The 22,795-nt window shown below is 54.4% G+C and overlaps 7 protein-coding genes across 7 annotated transcripts; 3 read left to right on the forward strand and 4 right to left on the reverse strand.

Annotated features, from left to right (window-relative positions):
* Positions 1–60: 60 nt before the first annotated feature.
* J4E90_004480 (uncharacterized protein) lies at positions 61–972 on the reverse strand (the record flags this gene model as incomplete). Its single annotated transcript, XM_051434045.1, has 3 exons — positions 61–328; positions 393–477; positions 711–972. The coding sequence occupies 3 exons, from the start codon at positions 970–972 to the stop codon at positions 61–63; spliced, it is 615 nt and encodes a 204-aa protein (XP_051292563.1).
* A 302-nt stretch (positions 973–1,274) lies between these two features.
* On the reverse strand, positions 1,275–3,887 carry J4E90_004481 (uncharacterized protein; the record flags this gene model as incomplete). The annotated part of the gene is made up of 1 exon (XM_051434046.1): positions 1,275–3,887. The coding sequence occupies one exon, from the start codon at positions 3,885–3,887 to the stop codon at positions 1,275–1,277; it is 2,613 nt and encodes an 870-aa protein (XP_051292564.1).
* Positions 3,888–5,063: 1,176 nt separating this feature from the next.
* J4E90_004482 (uncharacterized protein) lies at positions 5,064–6,966 on the reverse strand (the record flags this gene model as incomplete). The annotated part of the gene is made up of 7 exons (XM_051434047.1): positions 5,064–5,139; positions 5,189–5,228; positions 5,276–5,464; positions 5,520–6,132; positions 6,177–6,311; positions 6,359–6,634; positions 6,685–6,966. The coding sequence occupies 7 exons, from the start codon at positions 6,964–6,966 to the stop codon at positions 5,064–5,066; spliced, it is 1,611 nt and encodes a 536-aa protein (XP_051292565.1).
* A 668-nt stretch (positions 6,967–7,634) lies between these two features.
* J4E90_004483 (uncharacterized protein) lies at positions 7,635–9,320 on the forward strand (the record flags this gene model as incomplete). The annotated part of the gene is made up of 5 exons (XM_051434048.1): positions 7,635–7,861; positions 7,920–7,995; positions 8,056–8,332; positions 8,391–8,447; positions 8,512–9,320. The coding sequence occupies 5 exons, from the start codon at positions 7,635–7,637 to the stop codon at positions 9,318–9,320; spliced, it is 1,446 nt and encodes a 481-aa protein (XP_051292566.1).
* Positions 9,321–9,485: 165 nt separating this feature from the next.
* Positions 9,486–11,667, reverse strand: J4E90_004484 (uncharacterized protein; the record flags this gene model as incomplete). The annotated part of the gene is made up of 3 exons (XM_051434049.1): positions 9,486–9,828; positions 9,886–11,170; positions 11,226–11,667. The coding sequence occupies 3 exons, from the start codon at positions 11,665–11,667 to the stop codon at positions 9,486–9,488; spliced, it is 2,070 nt and encodes a 689-aa protein (XP_051292567.1).
* Positions 11,668–12,124: 457 nt separating this feature from the next.
* On the forward strand, positions 12,125–13,784 carry J4E90_004485 (uncharacterized protein; the record flags this gene model as incomplete). Its single annotated transcript, XM_051434050.1, has 4 exons — positions 12,125–12,191; positions 12,238–12,651; positions 12,702–13,000; positions 13,086–13,784. 4 exons carry the CDS (start codon positions 12,125–12,127, stop codon positions 13,782–13,784), a joined length of 1,479 nt encoding a protein of 492 aa, XP_051292568.1.
* A 2,865-nt stretch (positions 13,785–16,649) lies between these two features.
* On the forward strand, positions 16,650–20,899 carry J4E90_004486 (uncharacterized protein; the record flags this gene model as incomplete). Its single annotated transcript, XM_051434051.1, has 6 exons — positions 16,650–17,172; positions 17,222–17,332; positions 17,381–17,656; positions 17,709–20,323; positions 20,375–20,506; positions 20,558–20,899. The coding sequence occupies 6 exons, from the start codon at positions 16,650–16,652 to the stop codon at positions 20,897–20,899; spliced, it is 3,999 nt and encodes a 1,332-aa protein (XP_051292569.1).
* Between the last annotated feature and the right edge of the window lie 1,896 nt (positions 20,900–22,795).

Below are 22,795 nucleotides of genomic sequence, written 5' to 3' on the forward strand. Positions count from 1 at the left end.
CCGTTGGAACCTTTGTGCATGCTGTAATAGTCGTGTCGTAGCTTCCTCAGCTCATCGCACTCAGTGGTGCTCATCCTTCTTGGTCCTGTAGCCCACAAGCTTGAAACGGCCGATGATCTCGCCAACCGAGAAGAAGCCAATCACCTCGGCGACAACTACACCCATCGAGTACCATTGTTCGCGGGGAATGTTCCGGACTTGTGCAAGGACGTTGGCGGGTTGCTGCGAGGCGCTGTTGGCTTCGCTGGCTACGCGGTTGAAGAGCGAGGTTGGGTTGCGGAGAGCGTTCAATGCGGGCTGGATGTAGTTCTGCATCGTCTGGACGGATCTGGGTGCAGTTAGTAATTATTCCGATACCCCAGTGTGTCGAGTGGTGCTGCTGCGAGGCTTACGGTGGTTGCATGCTTCGTTGGTGGGCAATAAGCTTGCCGAGCTCGAGTCCGACCCTTCCGTAGTAGGTAGCCTTGGGAACCAATCCTGTAGTACTGTCAGTCGATAGTTCAATTTGGACTTTTCAGCTGTTCTGCGACTCGCGGCCATCCGTCTGTCACGGGTGAGCCATGCAAATATGGCTGCGCCTGATAAGCCATGTAGAGCTGTTCGGACGAGCCAATGCACTCCGCAATTTGCTCTCTCAGCTGAGACTACTGCACGCAATTCGCACATCGCCAATTGATACCCTCCCCCGCCGCAGAGATGGTGTGACTGACCGTTGACGAAGTTGACCATCCTTCCTACCCGTCCAGTGGCCTGCTGTGTCGCATTGTTGGCGGCTTGACCGGCACTCTGTGCGGCTGAGCTCGCCGAGCTTGTGACCTTGGTGAGACCCTCTGATGCCTTTGACTGTGCCTTTGACGCGGTTTCCTTTACAGTGTTGGTGGCTTCGGCGGTCGTCGAGGCATTGCGGATGCCAGCGCGGCGGACGGCGAACGTGGATTGCCGTATGGCGGCACGTGATGCAGCGAGAGACATGTTGATGCGAATTGACTGAGGGGAGATGGGGTGTCGCCGGTCGTCTGCTCGTCTCGTGAGGGTGGATGGAGCTCGGCAGTGACGCTTGGTTTTTCAGCGGAGTCCGTGCGTCGTCGCCGCTTGCCGGCTCAGGGGATCAACCATGTTGCCATTACAACCTCAACAATCCCATGCTAGTCACCATGAGGTCACTTTCATGAGAGATTTGTAGTTGTATCATGAAAAATACGTGCTTCACTGTCATACTCATCTCCAGGTTATGCGACACTTCTCCAGTAGTAAACAATCTTCTCACAACACCATCACCAACTACCATCGAAACTACTCTTCTTCTCCTTGGGCTGTCCCAACATCTCACCTTTGATCAAAAAGTTTAACTTTCTGATCTCGGTCCAGCGACTCAACGCGCCCAGCTCAAGCACACTCATCCTTCTCATCTTACCACTGGGGTTTCCAATAACGACAGCTTTCCAGTCACTGCCCCGGCCGACCTTTTCTAGGTCTTTGAACTCCTGCCAGGCTGCCGTATCGCGACGGGTTCCGAAGGTATGGTTGGGTATAACTTGTACGGATTTGAAGCGGCAGAGGACCAGGATCAGAAGAACAGTGATGCCAAAGAGAATGCCCGCCGTAGCACCCGTGGACTTTTGCGCGCCAAGACTTCGCGTCATGTTGCCGCCCACCATGGTTGCGACAGCGGCGAGGACGAAAGCAATGATCTGGCTAGCAAAGATGCCAGCAGTAACACGTGGAAAGGAGGTGTAGTTCGTCCTTCGTCTGCGATCTTGGACAGCCATGCTTTGCAAGCGATGTCGCGTATTGACTCCAGGTTGCAAGTCACACGTATCGAACGTCTCCATCATCAGGCCATGGCATTCGGCTATGGCGAGGATACTGAGGAATCCCACAGCGCCAGCGAAGATGATCGGTACAAGCCATGGTTGAGGGCACCTAGCCGACGAGACAGTGTACGCCATGCCCATCAGCGGAAGCGTGAGCGTGAAGATGGCGCGGCGGACAAGATGGCTCGACCAGGTCACTTGCTTCTGGAAGGTCATGGAGTCGGTGCGGAACGCACTTTTCCGCTCACGAGAGAAGATGCCGGCTTTCGTCAAGGGGATGGCAAGGAAGGCGCCAATAGCTATAGATATAACGCCTGCGCCCACCTTTGTTGGTTTCCATCGGTAGTCTCGCGACAACAGAGCGCCGAGAAGGACTATCACAAGTACTACCTGTGCGTAGATCCATCCGAGGTAGAGTGCCAGGACGAGGAAACCAGGTTGGCAGAGCATCATTGTCATGAGCTTGATACCCGCCCACACTTCTTCAAACCAATACTTCGGTCCCTCAGTCTCGATATGTAACTTTACCTCACCCCGACTCACGCGCCTGGTAATATAGTTCTCGTCTCTGTCGTACACCTCAGTTACAGACTTCCGAAAGGGTGCGCGTCGCGTTTCCGAAGTCGTGATGTTGAGGACCAAGGCAAAAGCTAGAATCACGACGATGATGTAGAATCCCCACTGCGGCGATAGACGGTCGATGATCGCAGCGCCAATCTGAAAGCCGACGGCAATAGAAGCAATCCAGCACCATGACCAGATACCCAGCCACATACCCATACCCCCACCATGGCGGCGGACATCATTCGCGACAACGAACTCTTGGTGAGGATTCTTGGACTGTAGCGAAGCCCCAAAGAGGTCAAGCAGTACAGTGATGTAATTGACGTTTGCGAAGCCGAGGACGAGACCAGATACACCACGCGATAGCAAAAGGCCGACACGATACCTTGCCTCCTTGTTGTGATAGCCGCTTACAACAATAGCTTGAGGAAACTGAAGTGGCAAGGCAATTGCTAGTGAAGCAAGAATATAGGGCTTTCGTCCGTGTAAGAGAGGTAGTGTCCAAGCGAAGAAGGTCGAGATAGCAAGTCCAGCGTAGAGTACTGCATTGCCTATGATCACGATATGTCGTTCGTCCGCGAGAGAGTACTGGATGCGAGGTACCTCACCGGCGTAGATACCGACGATGATGCCAAGCAGAGCTGTGTTGATACATGCAATACTGGCGGTCAGACGCTTCTTGCCCGTAGACCAGTTTCTCGCAATTGGCTGTCTTCGGTGATGTCGGTGAAGACTGAACGTATGGTGGTGCGCCTGTTCCCGCACAGTGAGTTCGCCGCCATATGGTTTCGATGGTACATCATCCTCGTCGGATGAGCACTCGGTTTCACCGAAGCCTGAATCTCTTGGTTCGGGCCGGGGCTTGGGTCGACACACAAGCTCTGGGCTGTGGTGGCGTCGATGTCGGTGTCGTGTGGAATCACCGTGGTGGCGTCGGCGAGAGCGACCACGAGACTCATCTCGACCGACAGGACGGAGGACAAAATCCACATGTTCTCTTGGAGCTGGCTGAACGAGCTTGGGCGGAAGCAGCTCGGCATGGAGGTGGTCTCGTTCGCTTTTGCGGTCACTGGACGAACACGACGACGTAGAAGGACTGCTTTCTTTTCGCGCATTCTGATTCGAGTAGGCCCAGTCATAAGACACCGATGCTCTTGGCAGGTCAGCATGCAGACGGACGTCGGGGGCGATATCATCCAGATTAGTCCGATCAACGACAACCGGGAGTATGTTGTGGGTGCGAGAAGGCGAGCTTGAAGACTCAGACACCTTGAGAGGAAGAGCAGTTGTCATGAGATATTCAGGCTCGGTGGTAGCGTCGTGTACGGCGTCTCTCGCCCCCTCTATAATTGTGTACAGTTCTTCCATTTGGAGCCGATCATCGACAACCTCTGCAACCGTGGCAGCTTCCTGTACCATGTCTTCCAAGTCTTCTACTGCGTTGCTTATTTTTCGTTTTGCCGCCCGCTCAAAGGTAACTCGGGCTGGTGCCGGTTGCGTAGGAGACATTGTGACTCTAGAGATTACTGCTGGAGGCGTGCTGGTGCAGTCTGACGTGCTGGACTGTTGAAGATGATTCGGGACTGGCGCGAGACTGTCAGCGCGAGGGCGAGCATCGTGAACATGGTTGACTCCCAGCTCGTCAACATCCTGTTTGATGTTCACGACAGAAAGCCTCTTTTGTGGTTCATGTGACTGCGATATGGACGTTCGATGCGCCGACCTTAACGGCGTTACTGTATTAGTCGCCAATGAGAAACGGCGCGTTTGGGCTTGTCGATGTCTCGTTACTGGAGAGGGGCTACTGGTAGCTGTTGATGGAACCCGACGTTCACCTGCTGGTACCGATGACTTCCTTCGTGGCATCGGTCTAGTCGTGATAATGGGCTGAATCGCAGACGCGACAGTCACCTTGCCGCTAGGTCGCGTGCTTGGTGATGGAGACGGCTTAGGGCTTTCGTGACCATCTACAGGCGAGCTGCATGGGCTCTCCACAGTTGTGCTGTTCTGACCATCCGTGAACGTTGCAGCCACGGCCTGCGGAGCTTTGGCATTGAGCCAGGGAAGTCTGTCTGATGTCGTTCGTGTTCCAAGCTTCTTGCGTTCCGGTGCCCTCGTCGTCTTTGGGGGAGCGCTCGACGCCTTCGAGGCATTGTTCTCAGACTCAGTCATGTTGTTGAGTAAGCGATTGATCGAGGTGATCTGGAACGGCGAACACGCGTGAATACTGAAGACGGCAATTATGCGCTGATGTGAAGCTTGCCGACCGAGTTGCTATAGGATCGAAGTGAGAGTTCAGCCGAAAAGGTCATGTGTGAAATGGATGAGACGACCAGCTTCGACTGCTTGCAGGTAAACGCAAGCAGGGCGGCGAAGGTAGAGGGTTTAGAAGAAGCTGGCCGTTGTAGCGATGAGACAAAAGGATGAACGGCGTGGAAGGTGTGGAACCAACGTCGTGTGAGCACTTGAGTGCGACAGCATGAAAGTCGAGCTAGCTGTCTGTTTACTTGCCGGACGCACTTGGCCTTGTACTCGCTCTTTCCGTTGCTGCATGTGAAGGGCGCCACTCACTTTGAGAGCCAGTGCGACACTCACCCACGTTATCTGGAATCGTGGCAACGGCAGTTGTGACATTGCAGAGCTTCTTGTATCTTGGAGGTATATCATACTACGTGCACCATATCCTCACGACCGTATCGCCTCAAGCACTGTTCCAGTCATAGCAAGCACCTTCTCCTCTTCCAGTCGTTGCGCAACGAGCCTACAAAGATTAGCATTACCACCACAAAGAAGCTTCATATAGTACTTACTGCAAACTGACCGGCAGGCCATCAAGCAGTTCAGGGTTATCTGGCATTCATTAGTCATTATCAACTGTGAGAAGATGTGCCACTTACAGCTATCATAAGCACCCTGACAGTAACCGCTCTGAGCCTTATAGTCGCTCGCATACTTATCCAACGCCTTATCGACCGAGATTCCGCAAGGAAACGACGTAGCAGAGTAGTCAACCACGTTGTACACGCCGGTATATCCGACGTATTTGAAGTCGCCGTGCGCTACGCTTGAGTATGGGGTTGTTGGAGCTAATGATTGTCAGAAAAGAATGTTTCAGCAAAACCATAGTTCTCTCTGTCTTACCTAGAATGGCATCGAGTCCCTCAATGGCCATCCACTGTTCCAGGTATTGCCGCTGTAGCTCAGATCTCTCTGTATGCAGCTTCCACATATCATAGACGCCCAGCTCTTTGGCATCTTTGTACTGCAACATCTCTGGCCGGTACGGCTCGCCTGTTACGCCGAGTAATGCTTCCACGCTCTTGCCTCCATCCGCAACGAACATGCGCCCCAGAAGTTCTATCGCCTTAGCATGCAACTTCGGATTCCAAGCCAAAACTTCATGCCCAGCCTTCTTCAGCTTGACCGCCGTCTCCTTCAGCGCACGAGTCACCGGCGGCGTAGGCAAACAGATACCGTCGTTGTATAGCACCGCGATCTTAAGCTTCTTCGGGAGATCTACTGGTCGCCACGGTATCGGCAGCATCTTTGGGTCCAACTTCCAGCACTCTGCGTCGACGATGGCTTTGGAGTACATGGTGATGTCCCGGAGTGTTTTGCCCATGGGCCCGTTGACGGACTGTACTGCTTCCTGGCCAGCGAGACCGGATCTGCATCGTTGTGTGGTGAAGCGACCGAAGGAGGGGCGCAGAGTGAAGATACCGGTACATGCCGCTGGGATACGCAAGCTGCCGCCCTGACATTGTTAGATCTGAAGGTCTAGTGGAAAGTCGTACCTACGATGTCTGTTCCGACGCCCAGAGGACTTCCTCCAAATGCGATGAGGGCTGATTCTCCGCCTGAAGAGCCGCCGGACGTGACTTTGCGGTTGAGCGGGTTGACAGTGCGGCCGAACGTGTTGTTCACGGACTCTGCCTGTGTCGTGTCAGTTTTCAGCCCGTTACACATGCGCGCGTACGTACGATCATCATGGCTGTTGGCACATTGGTCTTGCAATACTGGACAGCGCCCAGTCGACGCAGTATTTCCACCAGCGTGGCATCGTATTCGGCGGGTTGGTTCACTAACGAGGTGAAGCCTACGGTGCTGTCTTTCCCCTTTACGTTGAAGTTGTCTTTGAGCGATATAGGCAGGCCATGGAGCGGTCCTACGGTCTTGCCAGTTCGTTCGAGATGCTCATCGAGGGATTTAGCTTGTTGCACCGCTTCATCGAAGAAGGCGTCGCTGAGACAATTCGTCTATAATCCATCAGATCACCTCAACTCTACTCCACAAAACTCTGCCATACCAGTTGATGCGCTGCTGCGGCGCATTTGCAGAACGCGACCGTGACGTCTTCGGCGCTCCATGCTTTCGACGCGATCTTCTCGAGGATGTCTGACGCGGTGCTCCCAGTGATCGCGAGTTCTGACTCCGTAAGCCATCCAGATTCCCTGGGCCACGTCGTGACATCGAGTTGTGATTCCGGTGGAAACTTGTCCTGGGGTATGCGGTATTGAGTCGGAATGGATTCCGCGAGAGCTGCGCGCTTCCCCGCGGCAACTTTCCCCCAGTTTGCTTCAGATGTCATACTTCAGGACTTTTTGCAACACCAAACTACCGTGATATGGATGATTGTGGTATCCAAGTCTATTGAATTAAAAGAGGTATTTGTAAACATCTCCGTGCGTATCCTTCGCCATTCCGTATTCCTATCCTCCCCACTCTCGGGTGCATCTGCGCCGCGGTCCATACGTGATGGCGGCCCTGAACCGAAGCCATCGAAGGCGTCGACAGTACCATTCCCCGCATTTACACGCGCCCAAGCCAGACTAACTCCTAGCAGACATGCCGCTCAGTCGGCCGAGATAGACTGCCGTTGCTCAAGAGGATATACCTGCCGTGTTGAGATTCAGATACGCCTCCCCAAGCACCCGATACCGGCAATCAGCTATCCAACCACAGGCGTCATGATCGTCGGTGAGGGTTACTGATTGTGAACGCTCCGAGTCAGGCATAAGTGGCGTACTATCATCCATATCTCGTTCCTAGCGTCTATCGGTCCTTTCATGCATGGACGGACAATGTCACCCGAAGAGATTCGAGACTACATACAGAACTGATAACGGCGATTGTTTGAAGACGCGATAGAATCGTCTTTAGTCGCGCAACCTCATATCTCTAACGACGAGGCGCATCATCTCTGTTCAGCTGAGGTCAACACTTCAACATCTCAACTTTGAGATAACAATTTCCAAGATGGCCAACAGCTTCATCGCCTATCTTCGAGGCGATCAGAATGCGCCAGGCGAGCGCAAGCTGGTGCAAAAGCTCGACTTCTTCATCCTCACATTCTGCTGTCTCATGTACTTTCTGAACTATCTTGATCGCACAAACCTCAATAATGCGTATGTTTCTGGCATGAGGGAAGAGTTGAGTTTCAAGGGGAACCAGCTCAATCAAATCAACACAGTTTTCACTGTTGGGTGAGTGAGCATGAGGGAAAAAAGACACGAGAAACTCTACTAATGTCACAATCCTCAGATACACCATAGGCCAAGTCCCATGCAACATAGCCCTCTACTACATCAAACCCCGCTACTTCTTCCCAGCATGCATGGTACATCTCCCCCCATCCATCCCTCCACCCACAAGCCACCCTTCCTAACAAGACCACCAGGTAGCATGGGCGGGCCTAACAATGGTAACAGCCGCCGCGCAAAAGCCGCAAGACATTATGGCCATCCGCTTCTTCCAAGCGCTCTTCGAATCCTCCACCTTTGTAGGAACCCACTACATCCTGGGCTCCTGGTACACAGAAAAAGAGCTAGGGAAAAGATCCGGCATCTTCACTGCTTCGGGTCTGGCAGGCACGATGATAGGCGGGTTTATCCAGACGGGAATTCATAGTAGTATGGATGGGTTGAGGGGGATGAGTGGGTGGAGGTGGTTGTTCAGTAAGTATTCAAATCTATTTCCACATCTACATACAACATGTATTAACATCGTTCTCAGTCATCGACGGCATCATCACCCTCCCCGTAGCCCTCTACGGTTTCCTCCTCTTCCCTGGTAAGTCCTGTCTGTACGAAATGCATGTGAGACATATACTGACTTCGTACCTCTACCTCTGCAGACACCCCCCGCAACACAAGGGCCCCCTACCTCTCCGCCACCGAAAAGGCGCTCGCCATATCCCGCGTCCCCGAAGTCAGCGAACGAACCCCCATTTCCTTCTCCTTCTTGAAACACTGCTTCAGCACATGGTACTGGTATTTCTTCGTCATCCTCTGGATCCTCGCCGGAGAAACCGAGTCCTTCAGCACAAACGCCTTGTTGCAATTATACATGCGCTCCCATCCAACGGAAACATACACCGTAGCCCAGAACAACAATTATCCAACTGGAGTCCCGGCCGTCGGCATAGCATCCACACTCTTCTGGGCGACCCTCACGGATTTCATGGGCGGAAAGCGTTATCTAGTCGGCTACTGGATCGCAGCCACCGGCATCATAACCTCCGCGCTCATCCTCGCCTTTCCACACTCCACACCCATCCACTTCGGCATGTACTACTGGGCGGGCAGCGTATACGCCTGCCAAGCCACGTTCTTCGCGTGGGCGAACGATGTGCTAAGGTACGAAGAAGATAGTCTGAGGGCAGTCGTGATAGCGAGTATGAATATGGGGAGTAATGCGATTAATGCTTGGTGGAGTATCTTGTTCTACGGGGCGGATATGGCGCCGTATTTTACGAGGGGCATGTGGGCTATGATTGCGGTTAGTATTGGCATGGGGGTGTGGTGTGCGGGCGGGGTTTGGTGGCAGAAGAGGAGTGAGAGGAGGAGTGAGGGGAGTGTTGTGCATGCTGAGGTTAGGGGGAAGGGGAAGGGGGAGGAGGAGGGGAGGTTTGCGGGGGGTGAAGGGGAGGGGGAGAAAGTGTAGTCGTTTTTTGGTGTTGTTGTACTTCTACTTCGCGGCTCGGGGAGCTAATACAAACGCCTTGATAACGCCGAATTGTTATGCAATCATACTACCATCCATCCATCAAGAGCACAAACACTATCCTATCCTGTGCTATCCTATCCTACATCCCTCATATCAAACCCCCTATGACACACCACCGAACCTCTGGCTCGCCCTCCCGCCACGCATACTATTCATGAAATCAGCCGAAGGATCACTGCCCAGCCCATTCCACCCATTAGCACCAACACGCTGGCCCTCCCTCTGCGCCTTGTTGATTTTCTCCTGGAGCTGCGAGGCCCCCGAATCGATGAGCTGGAGCTGAGCGAGCTGTGTGTTGAGGACGCGGACGACCTTGGTGAGGGGATCGTCTGGCTTGCCGGTCTTGCTGAGTGTCTGCGATGTGTTGTTGATCTCTTCAATCATCTCCGTGAGGTCTTTGTTGAGTTCGTTGAGGCGGTCTTGCAGTTTTTCGGCGAGCTTGTAGCTGGGTGGTTGTTAGTCATTCATCATGGAGGGTGTGTAGGATTAGGGATATACTTACGTCCTCTCGCGCTCTTGGTCTGGGCCGCGTAGCGTCTCGTTCTTGCCGCTGACACCGTGCATCTTCATGAGGTTGTCAATCTCCTTTTCGTAGCGGTCGAGGTAGGAGTCGAGCTCTTGCTGGTTCTCCTCCATCATCGTTAGCTGCCTCTCGACTTCGGCGGCGTCACGCTCGGCTTGGAAGGTTTTGGAGTATAGTTGGCGGACTTTGTCGGAGTTCTCGACGAGCGCCCTGTCCCATGATGCGACTGTCTCGGCTTGCGATTGGAATTCCTTCTGGTACTTGGATAGGTCGGCGGCCCAGCGGGTGATGATCTCGTCCATGGACTTGTTCTTCAGGCGTGATTGCGCTGATGGTGCGGGTCCGGCAGTCGACGCAGCAAGTCCACTTTGGCCTGCATTGTTTCCGCTTGTCGCTCCAGGAGCTGGAGTTGGCTGTGAAGTGGTGTTGGACGATGCTGCTGGTGCTTCGCTTCCTGCGGGCTTGCTGAACAAGCTGGGAGTGGCCCCAGATGTGGTGGTGGTAGCAGCTCCAGAAGCAGCGGATGTAGTGTTTCCGCCTCCCAATCCACTTCCAAGGCTGGGGAACAAGGATGTGTTTGACGATGCGGTTGTCGTAGGCGCACCGCTTGTTGCAGTGGTTGTAGCTCCAGTTGTTGCAGCGGTGCTAGCAGGAGCAGCAGGCTTGGGGAAGCTGAAGCCACCGCCCGTAGGTGCTGGTGTGGAAGCTCCCGCAGGCGAGAATAGGCTCGGTGCTGCAGAGCCAGATGACGCAGCGTTGTTTCCACCCAGACTCAGGCCCGAGGTCGCAGTAGGCTGCGTAGAAGCTGGAGCAGCGGATGTTGTGCCCAGGCTAAATCCTCCCAATGGCTTCGCGGGTGTCGAGGAGGGAGTACTGCTGCCCAATCCACCAAAGAGACCACCTGCAGGTTTGGAAGCCTGCGCGTCTTGTGAAGCAGGCGCTGATGGACCACCTCCGAATAGGCCGCCCGAGGGAGTAGACGCAGGTGCGGCGGGCTTGTTCGCATCGCCCGAGGCGCCCGTGTTTCCTCCTAGGCTGAAGCCGCCTGAAGGCTTTGCGGCAGATTGTCCAGAAGCAGCGCCAAAAAGACCAGGTGTGGAGGACGCAGAGGTTGCTGCTGGCTTTTGGCCGAAAAGCGAGGATGTGCCTCCGCTAGACTGGTTGTTCTGGCCGAATAGACTTCCACCTGGAGGTGCGCCGGCTGGAGTGGTGGAGGGGAGGAAAGACGTCTTGTTTGCTGCTGGCGTAGCTGTTGGTGTCGAGCCTACACGACATGTCAGCAGTCGCGTTGGATGTCACAGATATGGCCAGCTACTCACTACCTGCTCCGCCGAATCCACCAAATGGAGAGCCGGAAGATGCTGGCGCCGCGCCAGTCGAAGCTCCACCGAATAGTCCACCAGCTGGTTTTGGCGCATCTCCCTCCTTCTTCTGTCCAAAACCAAACCCGCCGCCGAAACCTGGTGTTGAGGATGGGGCCGGTGTAGCTGAGCCTCCGCCAAACAGACCACCACCAGGCTTGGATGCAGGTGTGTTGGATGCGCCGCCGAAAAGACCGCCTGAGCCGCCTGAATTAGCTGCACCACCGCCAAAGAGGCCGCCGCCGCCGCTGCTAGCTGGTGTGCTCGAGGTGTTGTTTGCGGTGCCGAAGAGAGATGGCGTCGCGCTGCCAGTGGAGGGTGCAGCGCCAAACAACGACTTCTGAGGAGTGTTGCTGCCGCCGCTGTTGTTGGCAGCGCCGCCGAATGTGAAGCCGCTCATGATGGCGGGTGTGGAGGACAGCTCTGGTGCTTGTTGTTGATGGGCGACGGAGCTGTTGTGGTCGGCGAGATATGGAGAACGCGCGAAAGTCTAGTCGTGTCGCGCCCGGGGATGGAATGGTCGGGCCGCTAATGGACGAGGTCAAAGAATTGCGCGTAGTCGTGTATTCTCCTCACGCGCATCGACGTCGCGCCCAAAAGTTAGACAAACAGATGCAAGGGTCAGGGCTTAGCTCCGGTGAATTGTTGTTCCCACCTTCCCGCTGCTGGAGCGTCCAGACCGCTCGTCCCCGCTAATCGAGCGTGCCTGAACGACGACACGCTCAAGCAACGAGGCGCAGTCTCCTGTCGCCTTCGCAGATCACTCCTCCTCCGCCATTATAACCGTGAACCAAGTCTCTACGACTTCTCCCCACAACACACACCCCGTCAAGTATAGCAACTTCAATTGCCTCGACATGCCGGACGAGCTAGCACCACCCCGCAAGAGCGTAGAGCTGGAAGACCCCGGCGCGAAAGAGCTGGGTATGTCGTCTTGCTAATACGGTGTATTCATTCTAACATCACACAGCCGACTCAAGTGATGAGCACTTCTCCGATGCTACCGAAGGCCAGCCTGCACGGTCGGACATGACCTCGCCCATTCCCATCACACGAGTTGAGCGAGTCGATGACGAGCCGGCCCACGGCGAGGTTCCCGGAACAGACGCATACAACATGCGCACCCAAGACGCTGTTCCCGACGAGGTTGAAATTGTCCCAGAAGGCGCACGAAGTCGCAGTGCCTCGCGCGTCAGCACAAGCGACAGGCCTCTGACACCAGGAGGAACGCCAGTGCCCAAGACAATTGTCGAGAAGATCGACCCCGACCAGCCCAGCTACGGCGATGTCCCCGGTACACTTGCCCACCAGCAACGTCTGGCCGATGCTACGCCTGACGTGGTTGTCAGAGCACCGGAGGAGCCTTCCCAGAGCAGCAATCCAGGTACGTAGGGCATTTCCTTGGTGCCTCCTGCGTACCATTGACGGAAGAAGGGTCACCAACCTCGCATGACAGGTCTCCAATAAGCCCGAGTGACGGCGCAACCGAAGCCGCACCTGAAACACTTGCCGAAGCCGACGCCTCCGCCTCGATCGAGCAAGACGACGACTTTGGCAACGCCGACGGTGACGACGATGGTTTTGGCGATTTCGACGACTTTGAAGAAGGCGAAGAGGGTGACGATGATTTTGGGGACTTTGACGATGGGTTTCAGCAAGGCGAGGACGATGCAGAGACATCATTTGATAAGCCCCCAGAACAGCCTCCTGTACCTGTCCCCTCGCCAGGTCCTGTAAGTCGCAGCAATTCTAGTCCACATATACTACTGCCTTGTCCGCTTGCTGTGGTGACAATCTGACTAACCTCTCCTTCTACAGCCCGTCTTAGACTTTGACCAACTCACATCACTTGAAGATATCGTCTCAGCAACACAGCCATATCTTGATGACATGTACCCTGCACAGGACGGCATACCCACAATATCCACCAATTCTGAGGAAACGCGGTCCATCTTCCTCTCGGAACGGAGCCATTCATTATGGACGCAATTAGTCGCACCACCGCCACTACAACCTCCCGACTGGGTCCGCTCGCGCATACGGCGGCTGTTCCTGGTATCCCTAGGTGTACCCGTCGACCTTGACGAGATACTCCCCGCGTCCAAACAAAAGAAGCTCATCCTCCCTTCAATACACATACCCGGCGGCTCACCGCGCCCCTCTTCAGACGGTCGAAATAACGGTGGTCCCTTGGGACGCATCAAGCGCGAGAACGAATCATCCACTTCAGTTGACTCATCAAGTTCAAAGCCAGAGCGGAAACGCAAAGGACCGCCACCACCACCCGAACTGGACATCAGCAGTACGATGCAGCTTTGCGCCACAACAGATGCAGCACTGCAAGGGCTGACAGACGAGGAGTTGAAGATGCACATCGACCACCTAAAGGGCTTGCAAGAAAGAGCAAAAGAGGTGTTCGAGTACTGGCAGAAGAGGTTAGAAAGTGCACTAGGCGACAAGGATGCCTTTGAGCAAGTCATCGAGAGTCTGGTTGCGCATGCGAAGAAGCTCAGGTAGCCAGTCTCATGTTTCTGAAATACAGATTAATCATATTTCCATTGAGGCAGCCATGTTTTGGAGATGTCGTTTGTATCTGACCCCTTGTGATTCGCCCGTAGATTCATTTCTTGGGTCAAGCGAACCACAGTTGTAACAGAGCTCGCACATTCTAGTGTCAAAATGATTGTAATAAAAGGGTGGAGGATCTTTTTCCTTCTCTTGGAGTATCTCTTGTAGGAATACACTGCAGGACCTGTCTTCTGGAATTTACAACTGACGCAAGAGAGATTACCATGCCATATACTACTACCAGAACCACTACCACTACCTTTACCACCACCTATACCACTACCACTACAACCATCTATACAGATACCGCGGCTGCTACAAACATCACTGTTTTCACAAGTCATACAAGCCCCGCAAGCACGAACACCACCACAACCACAACCGCAACCATGCCGTACATCGAAATAAGCAACACCACTGCCCGGGCGCGCACAGCACCCTACTCATCACGCTCAGCCTTTACCAATTTCGGCCTCAAACAAATCCGCACAGCATGCCTCACCGCACACGAAGACAATTGTTCAATCTGTCTCGAAGCGTATTCAGACATCGACTCGGCTACAAAGATTAACATATGCCGGCATATCTTCCACAGATCCTGTTTAATGACATGGTTGGAATCATCAAGCACATGTCCCATGTGTCGAGCAAAACTCTTCGCTCCCGCACTATCACCATATTGGCTCCGTTTTCCATTACCGTCACCAAGGGACGACCAGCTTAATGATCCAAGCGTCAATGTGGATGGTCAGAATGGAAGCGAAAGTACGAATCCGAGGAGGAATTTGTTTGAGAGGAGGGGTGGTGTTGGGAGTGTTCCTGCGCTACCGCTACGGCATGCAAGGACTGATTTGGAGTTGTCGATGATGGTGGGGAGGGAGGAGAGGGATGGGCCGGATGCGCTTGATGCTTTGGCGACGTGGAGGATGGGGGCTTTTGAGGAGGGGAGGGAGGGGAGGGAGATGGGGGAGACGCCTTTGGATTATTGATGGGATGGAGGGTGTGGGATGGGTTTGGGGGTGCATGTATTCTGCAAATGTGGTTTGAGGTTGAGAGATCCCGAGAGACTATATTGTTGGAATGGAGGGTATTTGATGAATTTTGATGTGCATGTATTCTGTAGGCATGTTTTGAGGTTGAGATCATCCAAGAGACTATGTTGTTGGAATGGAGGCTGCATGACGCCTTTTCGAGGTGCACGTATTTTGCAAACATATTTCGAAATCAGAATATGTCGGCCGATAGACTTGCTCCTGGAAAGTAAGCGTAGAGACTACGTAGTTGCAAGAGAGGATCCAGCACAACTTGTTGGGTGTATGTATTCTGCAAACACGTTTCTGAGTGAAGAGTTTCCAAATTTAGATGGCTTCCTTGTGTATAGTGGAGGGGTCCCTAGGTGGATACATAGTAGGCAAAGCGTACTAATTCGTCACGATCCACATGACTGATCTTGGACATGTATATCGTGTTGAGTGTCGTGAAATACCTTGATGTTGCAAAAGCAAATCTAATTTCTGTAGGGTTGTCCGCTGCGTGGAACTTGCTCCCGGGGCGAGGACCCGGGGAGTGTTCGGATGCGCCGACCGGGTTCCCCAATCTTTCCTTGCTTTGGTGCAACGGCGAGTCGATTTTGGACAGCGCAAGAACACGTCCTCGCATGTTAGCCAGCATGTGCCGGCATCCGCTCAGACACGCTTACTGCAGTTGGCCGGACGGCCGGGAGAGACCCTGAGCGAAGCGACGTGCTTTGTGAACAAGCGTACCCCACCGTACGCACCATCACAGAGCCCCTCTGTCAGCTGTCAGTCAGCGCACGATAAGATATGAGGAGCATCGCCACACTGCGTATTGCGATCGATGGCGCTGAAACCACGGCACGAGTACGGCAGGTGCAGTGGCATGCAGATCAAACAGGAGAGCAGCGCAGAGCTGCCGTGGCTAAATTAGAGGCGCCTTCACAGTTGGCCGTGGGCGTTGAAGTCGCAGATGTCCGCGGTGTGGTGCTATGCTAGGCGATGCCTGTTCCGCGCGCCGTTAGCAGCGAATAGGGGTAATTTGCCACACTGGTGGGTGCAGGTGGCTTCGGTCGCACTGCCATTCGTCGCTCTGTTCGTAAACTCGTACGTGCTAAGAGATGGCACGCGGACGGGAAATGCATGGTCACACTTCATTTCGCGGGCCATGACGTCGGCGGTGTGCAGTGGTGTTGTGCTGGAAGGCTGAATTTGCGGTGGTTTGTTCACCAAGTGGCCGTTGGCAGCCATAGTCCGCCCTGTCCGTTTCTGAGCTCGGCCGTGCACGTGTGGACCCACCCGTGCAGCACGCAGCGCTAGGTCGTTCGCGACGTAGCGCTCAACTGTCATCTTCGCGTCCAGTCTGCTTTCCCAACCCGGCAGCATGTCGGGCAATCCTTTTGGCAGTGAGGCAGCATAGTGTAGCACGCTGCGTTGGGCTGGCGTGTTCCGTCTCTCAGTGCTCTTCCGCCGCGCTCCCCTCTGCTCCTCCATCGTGTGGCGTGCGGCTATTCTTCACGCTGCCTAGCTGCTAGATCCCGCGCTAGCCCTGTTTGAGCCATACTGGATATCCATTCCAGCGGGGCCCCTGCTTGCGCTTCCTCGATACCTCTCGAGTTCATCTCGCGATCCATCAGCATCCTCGCAGCCGTCTGCACCGGCAGACTCTTCAGTCCCTCCTTTGTCCGTTTCCGCCTGCCCTCGCACCGAAACTTGACCCGCCGCACTTCCGCCCTCTCCCCCGTTCCAGATGCGCACATAGCAGCCTTTTGAGCCTCGCACCCTTCCACCCGCCGCCACAATGGCCGCAGAGACGTACTCGAGCGTCTCAGCCATCATCCGCAACCTCGCCCGCCAACATGACCCCACGCGAGACCCCAGCTTCAGCGCACAGGTTTCGGCCAATGGAGCCAAGACGGCCGCCAACGCCATCGCTCTGCCGGGCCCGGAGAGCGAAGAGAAGACACAACTCGAGCAGGAGCTGTCGGCGCTCTGCTCAAGAATAGATTTCCTCGAGCACAAGAGCAGCCATGCCGCGACCAAGCAGGGCCAGTTCCCTCTGACACCCGCACAAGAGCCCCCAGAGGAGGGCGTATTATATACACAGGCCGGCGTCGTGCGCGGCAACAACGGCCCACCCGTCCAGGGCCGTCGGGGATCCAACAAGGAGCGCGCCATCTGGGTGTCCAACTGGCTCGCAGCCAAAGAGTCGAATGGCGACCCCGAGCAGCCCGCCGCAGCCCTCACCGAGGAGCAGCTCAACTATCTGCGCGTACACCTGAACCAGCAGGCCGACCAGATAAGGAACCAGCGCGAGCACATTGGTAAGGGCGTGCAAATGGAGTCGCATGCGCTTATTCTGACATCATACAGACAACCTGAGCCAGGAAGTGAACAAGCAGTTGACGACACAGAGCATGGTATTCGAACACGGCATTGAAGACATCGGCGCACTCAAGAGAGAACTCGGCAAACATCAACAGGGTAGGCTCTGCAGCCTCACATAGGCGTTGACACGGCTGACATGTTTAGCCAACTTGGCTTTCCAAAAGGCACTGCGGGAAATCGGCGCCATCGTCACGGCCGTGGCCATGGGTGACTTGAGCAAGAAGGTCTTGATCCATGCTAAGGAGATGGACCCTGAAATCACTCTGTTTAAGCGCACGATCAACACCATGGTGGATCAACTCCAGGAGTTTGCTAGTCAGGTTACATTCCTCGCCCGAGAGGTCGGCACCGAAGGCAGATTGGGCGGTCAAGCCAACCTACCAGGAGTTGCTGGTATTTGGGCTGAGCTGACTGACAGTGGTACGTTGTGATTAGGGTTCCACTATCGGCCCGATGCTAACGTGTCCTGCAGTTAATGGGATGGCCAAGAATCTTACCGACCAGGTGCGAGAGATCGCCGTAGTCACCACCGCAGTCGCCATGGGTGACCTCAGTCGCAAGATTGAACGCCCGGCCCGCGGAGAAATTCTGCAGCTGCAACAGACGATCAACAGCATGGTGGACCAACTGCAGTCGTTTGCGACTGAAGTATCCAAGGTGGCCAGAGATGTCGGTACCGAAGGAAAGCTCGGTGGTCAGGCTGAAATCGCTGGTGTCAAGGGCATGTGGAACGAACTCACAGTGAACGTGAACGCCATGGCTCAAAATCTTACTACACAAGTGCGAGACATTGCCCAAGTGACAACGGCTGTCGCGCAGGGTAACCTCACCCGGAAAGTCGAAGCCGAATGCAAGGGTGAGATTTTGGAGCTCAAGAACACGATCAATCGCATGGTGGACCAGCTGCAGCAATTCGCCCATGAAGTCACCAAGATTGCGAGAGAGGTCGGCTCCGAGGGTCGCCTCGGTGGCCAAGCTACAGTGCATGGTGTTGAGGGAACCTGGAAAGATCTCACTGAGAATGTGAACGGTATGGCCATGAACCTCACAACACAAGTGCGAGAGATCGCCGAAGTCACTACAGCCGTCGCAAGAGGAGATTTGAGCAGGAAGGTAAAGGCAGAAGTCCAGGGTGAAATTCTGTCCCTCAAGATTACCATCAACACCATGGTGGACCGCCTCAACACATTCGCACAAGAGGTCAGCAAGGTGGCCCGTGAGGTCGGCACAGACGGTATCCTCGGCGGCCAAGCGCAGGTCGACAACGTTGAAGGCAAGTGGAAGGACCTCACCAACAATGTCAACACCATGGCCCAGAACTTGACGCTGCAAGTGCGAAGTATCTCCGAGGTCACACAGGCCATCGCCAAGGGAGATATGAGCCGCAGAGTGCACGTGGACGCCGAAGGAGAGATTCGACTACTCAAAGACACTATCAACGACATGGTTATGAGACTAGACGAATGGTCTCTTGCTGTGAAGCGCGTAGCTCGCGATGTGGGCGTAGACGGAAAGATGGGCGGCCAAGCAGATGTAAGAGACATCGACGGCAGATGGAAAGAGATCACCACAGACGTCAACACCATGGCCCAGAATCTTACGTCCCAGGTGCGCGCTTTCGGCGACATCACCAACGCTGCCATGGAGGGCAAGTTCACCCAAATCACTGTCGAGGCCTCCGGCGAGATGGACGAGCTGAAGCGGAAGATCAACCAGATGGTGTCCAGTTTGCGAGAGAGTATCCAAAGGAACACAGCAGCCAGGGAAGCCGCCGAGTTGGCCAACAAGACCAAGTCCGAGTTCCTCGCCAACATGTCGCACGAGATCCGAACACCCATGAACGGTATCATTGGAATGACCCAGCTTACGCTCGACACAGACCTTACGCACGCACAACGAGAGATGTTGACTATTGTTCATAACCTGGCTGGTCAATTATTGACCATCATCGACGACATTCTCGATATTTCCAAGATTGAGGCCAACCGCATGGTCATGGAAGAGATTCCGTTCTCAATGCGAGGCACAATCTTCAACGCCCTCAAATCTCTGGCATCAAGAGCCAACGAGCGGAAGTTGAATCTCGCCTATGACGTATCATACAAGGTGCCCGACTACGTTGTGGGTGATTCTTTCAGGTTGAGGCAGATTATCCTCAACTTGGTCGGTAACGCTATCAAGTTCACAGAGCTAGGAGAAGTCAAGGTCGCCATCTCCATGGCGCAAGAGCAAGAATGCGGTCCAGATCACTACGTGTTCCAGTTTGCTGTTTCCGACACTGGAATAGGCATCCGTGGCGACAAGCTCAACCTCATCTTCGACACTTTCCAGCAAGCGGACGGTTCCACTACCAGGAAGTTCGGTGGTACCGGCCTGGGTCTCTCTATCTCCAAACGTCTCGTCACCCTCATGGGCGGTCGTATGTGGGTCGAGTCAGACTTTGGCAAGGGCAGTGTGTTCTACTTCACATGCAGAGTACGTCTCGGCACGCCGGAGGTTACCGCCATCCGGCCTCAGCTCGTGGCGTACAAGCAGCACGCCGTCCTCTTTGTCGACCAAGGCAACACGGGCTTCTCAGACCAGATCATTGAGCACCTTAAGACACTTGACCTCGTACCCATGGTGGTCAAGTCGATTGAGGAGGTTCCTGAGACGACGAAGAGGACCGACATGCCCTATGACTGCGTTATCGTTGACAACGACAACACAGCGCGGGAGCTCAGGATTGCGGAACGCTTCAAGTACATTCCTCTCGTCATGCTTACGCCACATGTATGCATCAGCCTCAGGTCCGCGCTTGAGAATGGTATTTCGAGCTACATGACAACACCCTGTCTGCCGATCGATTTGGGCAACGCGCTCATCCCCGCACTTGATGGTCGCGCCGCACCTCTTGTCTCGGATCACTCCAAGTCTTTCCAGATTCTCCTGGCCGAAGACAACGCTGTCAACCAGAAGCTTGCTGTCAGGATTCTGGAGAAGTACCACCACAGAGTCACTGTGGCTAATAACGGTCTTGAAGCCTTTGAGCACATCCAGAAGAAGCGCTACGACTGTGTGCTTATGGACGTGCAAATGCCTGTCATGGTGAGTTGAGCAACATTTTTAAATGCAAGTACACCACTAACATCATCTCAGGGCGGTTTCGAAGCCACAGCAAAGATCCGTGAATGGGAGCGTGAGAACGGTATCCCGTCAACACCCGTCATCGCCCTCACAGCGCACGCCATGGTTGGTGATCGCGAGAAGTGTCTCGCTGCACAGATGGATGTACGTTATTATGATATCAAGACCATTTCCTGCTACTAACGCCTATCTCAGGACTACCTATCCAAACCCCTCCGCCAGAACCAACTCATCCAAACAATCCTGCGCTGCGCCACCGTCGGCAGCAGTAGCAGCACAATGTACGACCACACAAGCGAGTCTCGCTACACAGCATCCTCGCACCTCCCCAGTATCAGCGTCCCGGGCCGGGAGAACAACGGCGGCACCTCTTCATCACAAGGCGGCCTCCCCAGCCCCGGCAAGAAGCGCCCACAGCTCGAAACCCGCGGCTTCACAGAACGCGGAGGCGGAGCGCAAAGCCCAAACCTGCTGGCGGTGGATCAGACGGATAATGGCAGTGTCGAGAGAGTACGTTCCTTGTCCGCTAGTTTGTGAGTAAATTGACCCTAATATGTGTGTGTTGTAGCTTTTGCTGCGGAGTCACAGTAGCTGAGAATTTTTTTGTGACGTTAAAAGGAAGAGGAGAAGGCTTGATTAAGCTCACTTGAAGCCCCCCTTGGCCTACAAACACCAAACTACACTCGGAAAAAGCATCGACGACTACTACCGCTATCGGACGATGTCTCCTCGCGGACAGACGTATTATCGAAATCATCGGATACCCCGCACATACAACACAACATTTCTAGGCTGGCGGGAGGGAGGGGCGAAGGTAAAGGTAACATGGATGGGGATTGTGGATGGGGGGTTGGGTTGGTTTGGATTCGGTTTGAATTGGGTTACAGAGTATTGGCGTTTTTTTTTTGAACCTGTCCTTGTCCCTTGTTTTGTTGGTTGCTGCTACCCACGAATCTTCTTCTTGTGCGAACCACTTTTTTGCATATTTGGGCGTTCAGTTCATATGGGTTTGCCTCGGTGGCTTGATTGGCGTGCTGCTGTTGCTCTCGTCGCTGTTGTCGTCGTGGTTGTGTATAGGATACCTTCGCTTTATTCAAAGGATTGCACTTGTGTTCTGGTGGGCTTGAGAGTCGCTCTTGCTACTTCCGCATGCATGTGTCATTTGGGGTGAGAGCGGTAGTGGGGCTGAGAGTCGCTCTTGCTACTATCTCATGGATATGTCACTCTGTTCGGAAAACTGCTAGTTTTGCTCATCGGTGAGGGCGGCAGCGGGCCAAGCGAGGTTTAGCCATACAGCTTCTTGTATTCTCGGGACTTGCTGCCTACTTCTGTGCCTTTGTGATTTTGTAATTATGGGGTGACCAGTAAGTTCGAATTGTACGGGGTATATGCCTCAAGTGATATGTCTAAATCCCACCTACTGCAGCAAACTAGATAATTCGCATACTTGCTTTTTGCCAGGCGCGGGGTGCGAGGCCCGTAGACTCGAGGGCTCTTTCACCCACACGAGTTTGGGGGCCCGGAATTGGCAATTGCTAATTGCGACGGATATGCTCGCCCATGGTATCTATTTATGATAGACGTCAAAGCCACTACATGCAGCTAGTTCACTATCTAATTTCGCGTCTCTCGCGCGCCTCGCTTGACGTCGTTGTACATGGATGCATGCCAAGCTCACTACAGGCGTGTTTGCTGACCGGAGCATCAGAACAGGGCAGAAAACAAAGTCCTTCAACTTTCAGCCTCGTGGCCAACTCACCAGCTGGGTAGGACTGGGCTTTTTTCACACGCCCTGTGTAGCGTTGGTTTGCAGCATTTTCGCCTGGAGACGTGCTTTCATTGATTTGATTGGTATCGGATGACATCACGCTTCGGCTTAGCAAAGGCTGCCCTTTCTCGGTAACGGCGGAGGGGGACGCGACATGTCGGACTGCGCGCAGTGCCTTTCGCATTATCTTTCCTTGTCGTCAAGTCGTCGCTCAACCCACACCCCACTGCGACAAGGCTATCATGGCCCCAATACGGTAGACGGGAGCGCCTTGTTCGCTTTCCTAGTCTGCTTCTTCTTCAACTCGTGTTCGCTTCTTTGTCGCAACCTCGTTGTTTGCATTTCACAACCTTCTTCGTCGCTTCCTGCTTCGTCGTACGCCTACAAGGCCCGCGCAACCAGACGCGTCGCGCCCGCACATCGCAACTGCCTCGACGGCGCCTTCCCTCCCAGCTGAGGCAAGCACGGCTGCCTGATTTCACCACAACTGTCTCCCCATTCACTTTCATATTCACCGCGTCCTCGCCGCAGCACCGACAGCGCCTCTCCTACTTAACTCGCCCTGCGCCGCACTGCTGGCGCTTCCCACCCCACCACCACGTCCCCTGGTACAACCGCCGACCCGCTTCCTTCGCATACTCAACCACGGTACCGCCTAGCCCAAG

This window comes from Alternaria incomplexa, assembly GCF_024043165.1.
Source record: "Alternaria incomplexa strain BMP 0042 chromosome Unknown scaffold_5, whole genome shotgun sequence".
Taxonomy (NCBI): Eukaryota; Fungi; Ascomycota; class Dothideomycetes; order Pleosporales; family Pleosporaceae; genus Alternaria; species Alternaria incomplexa.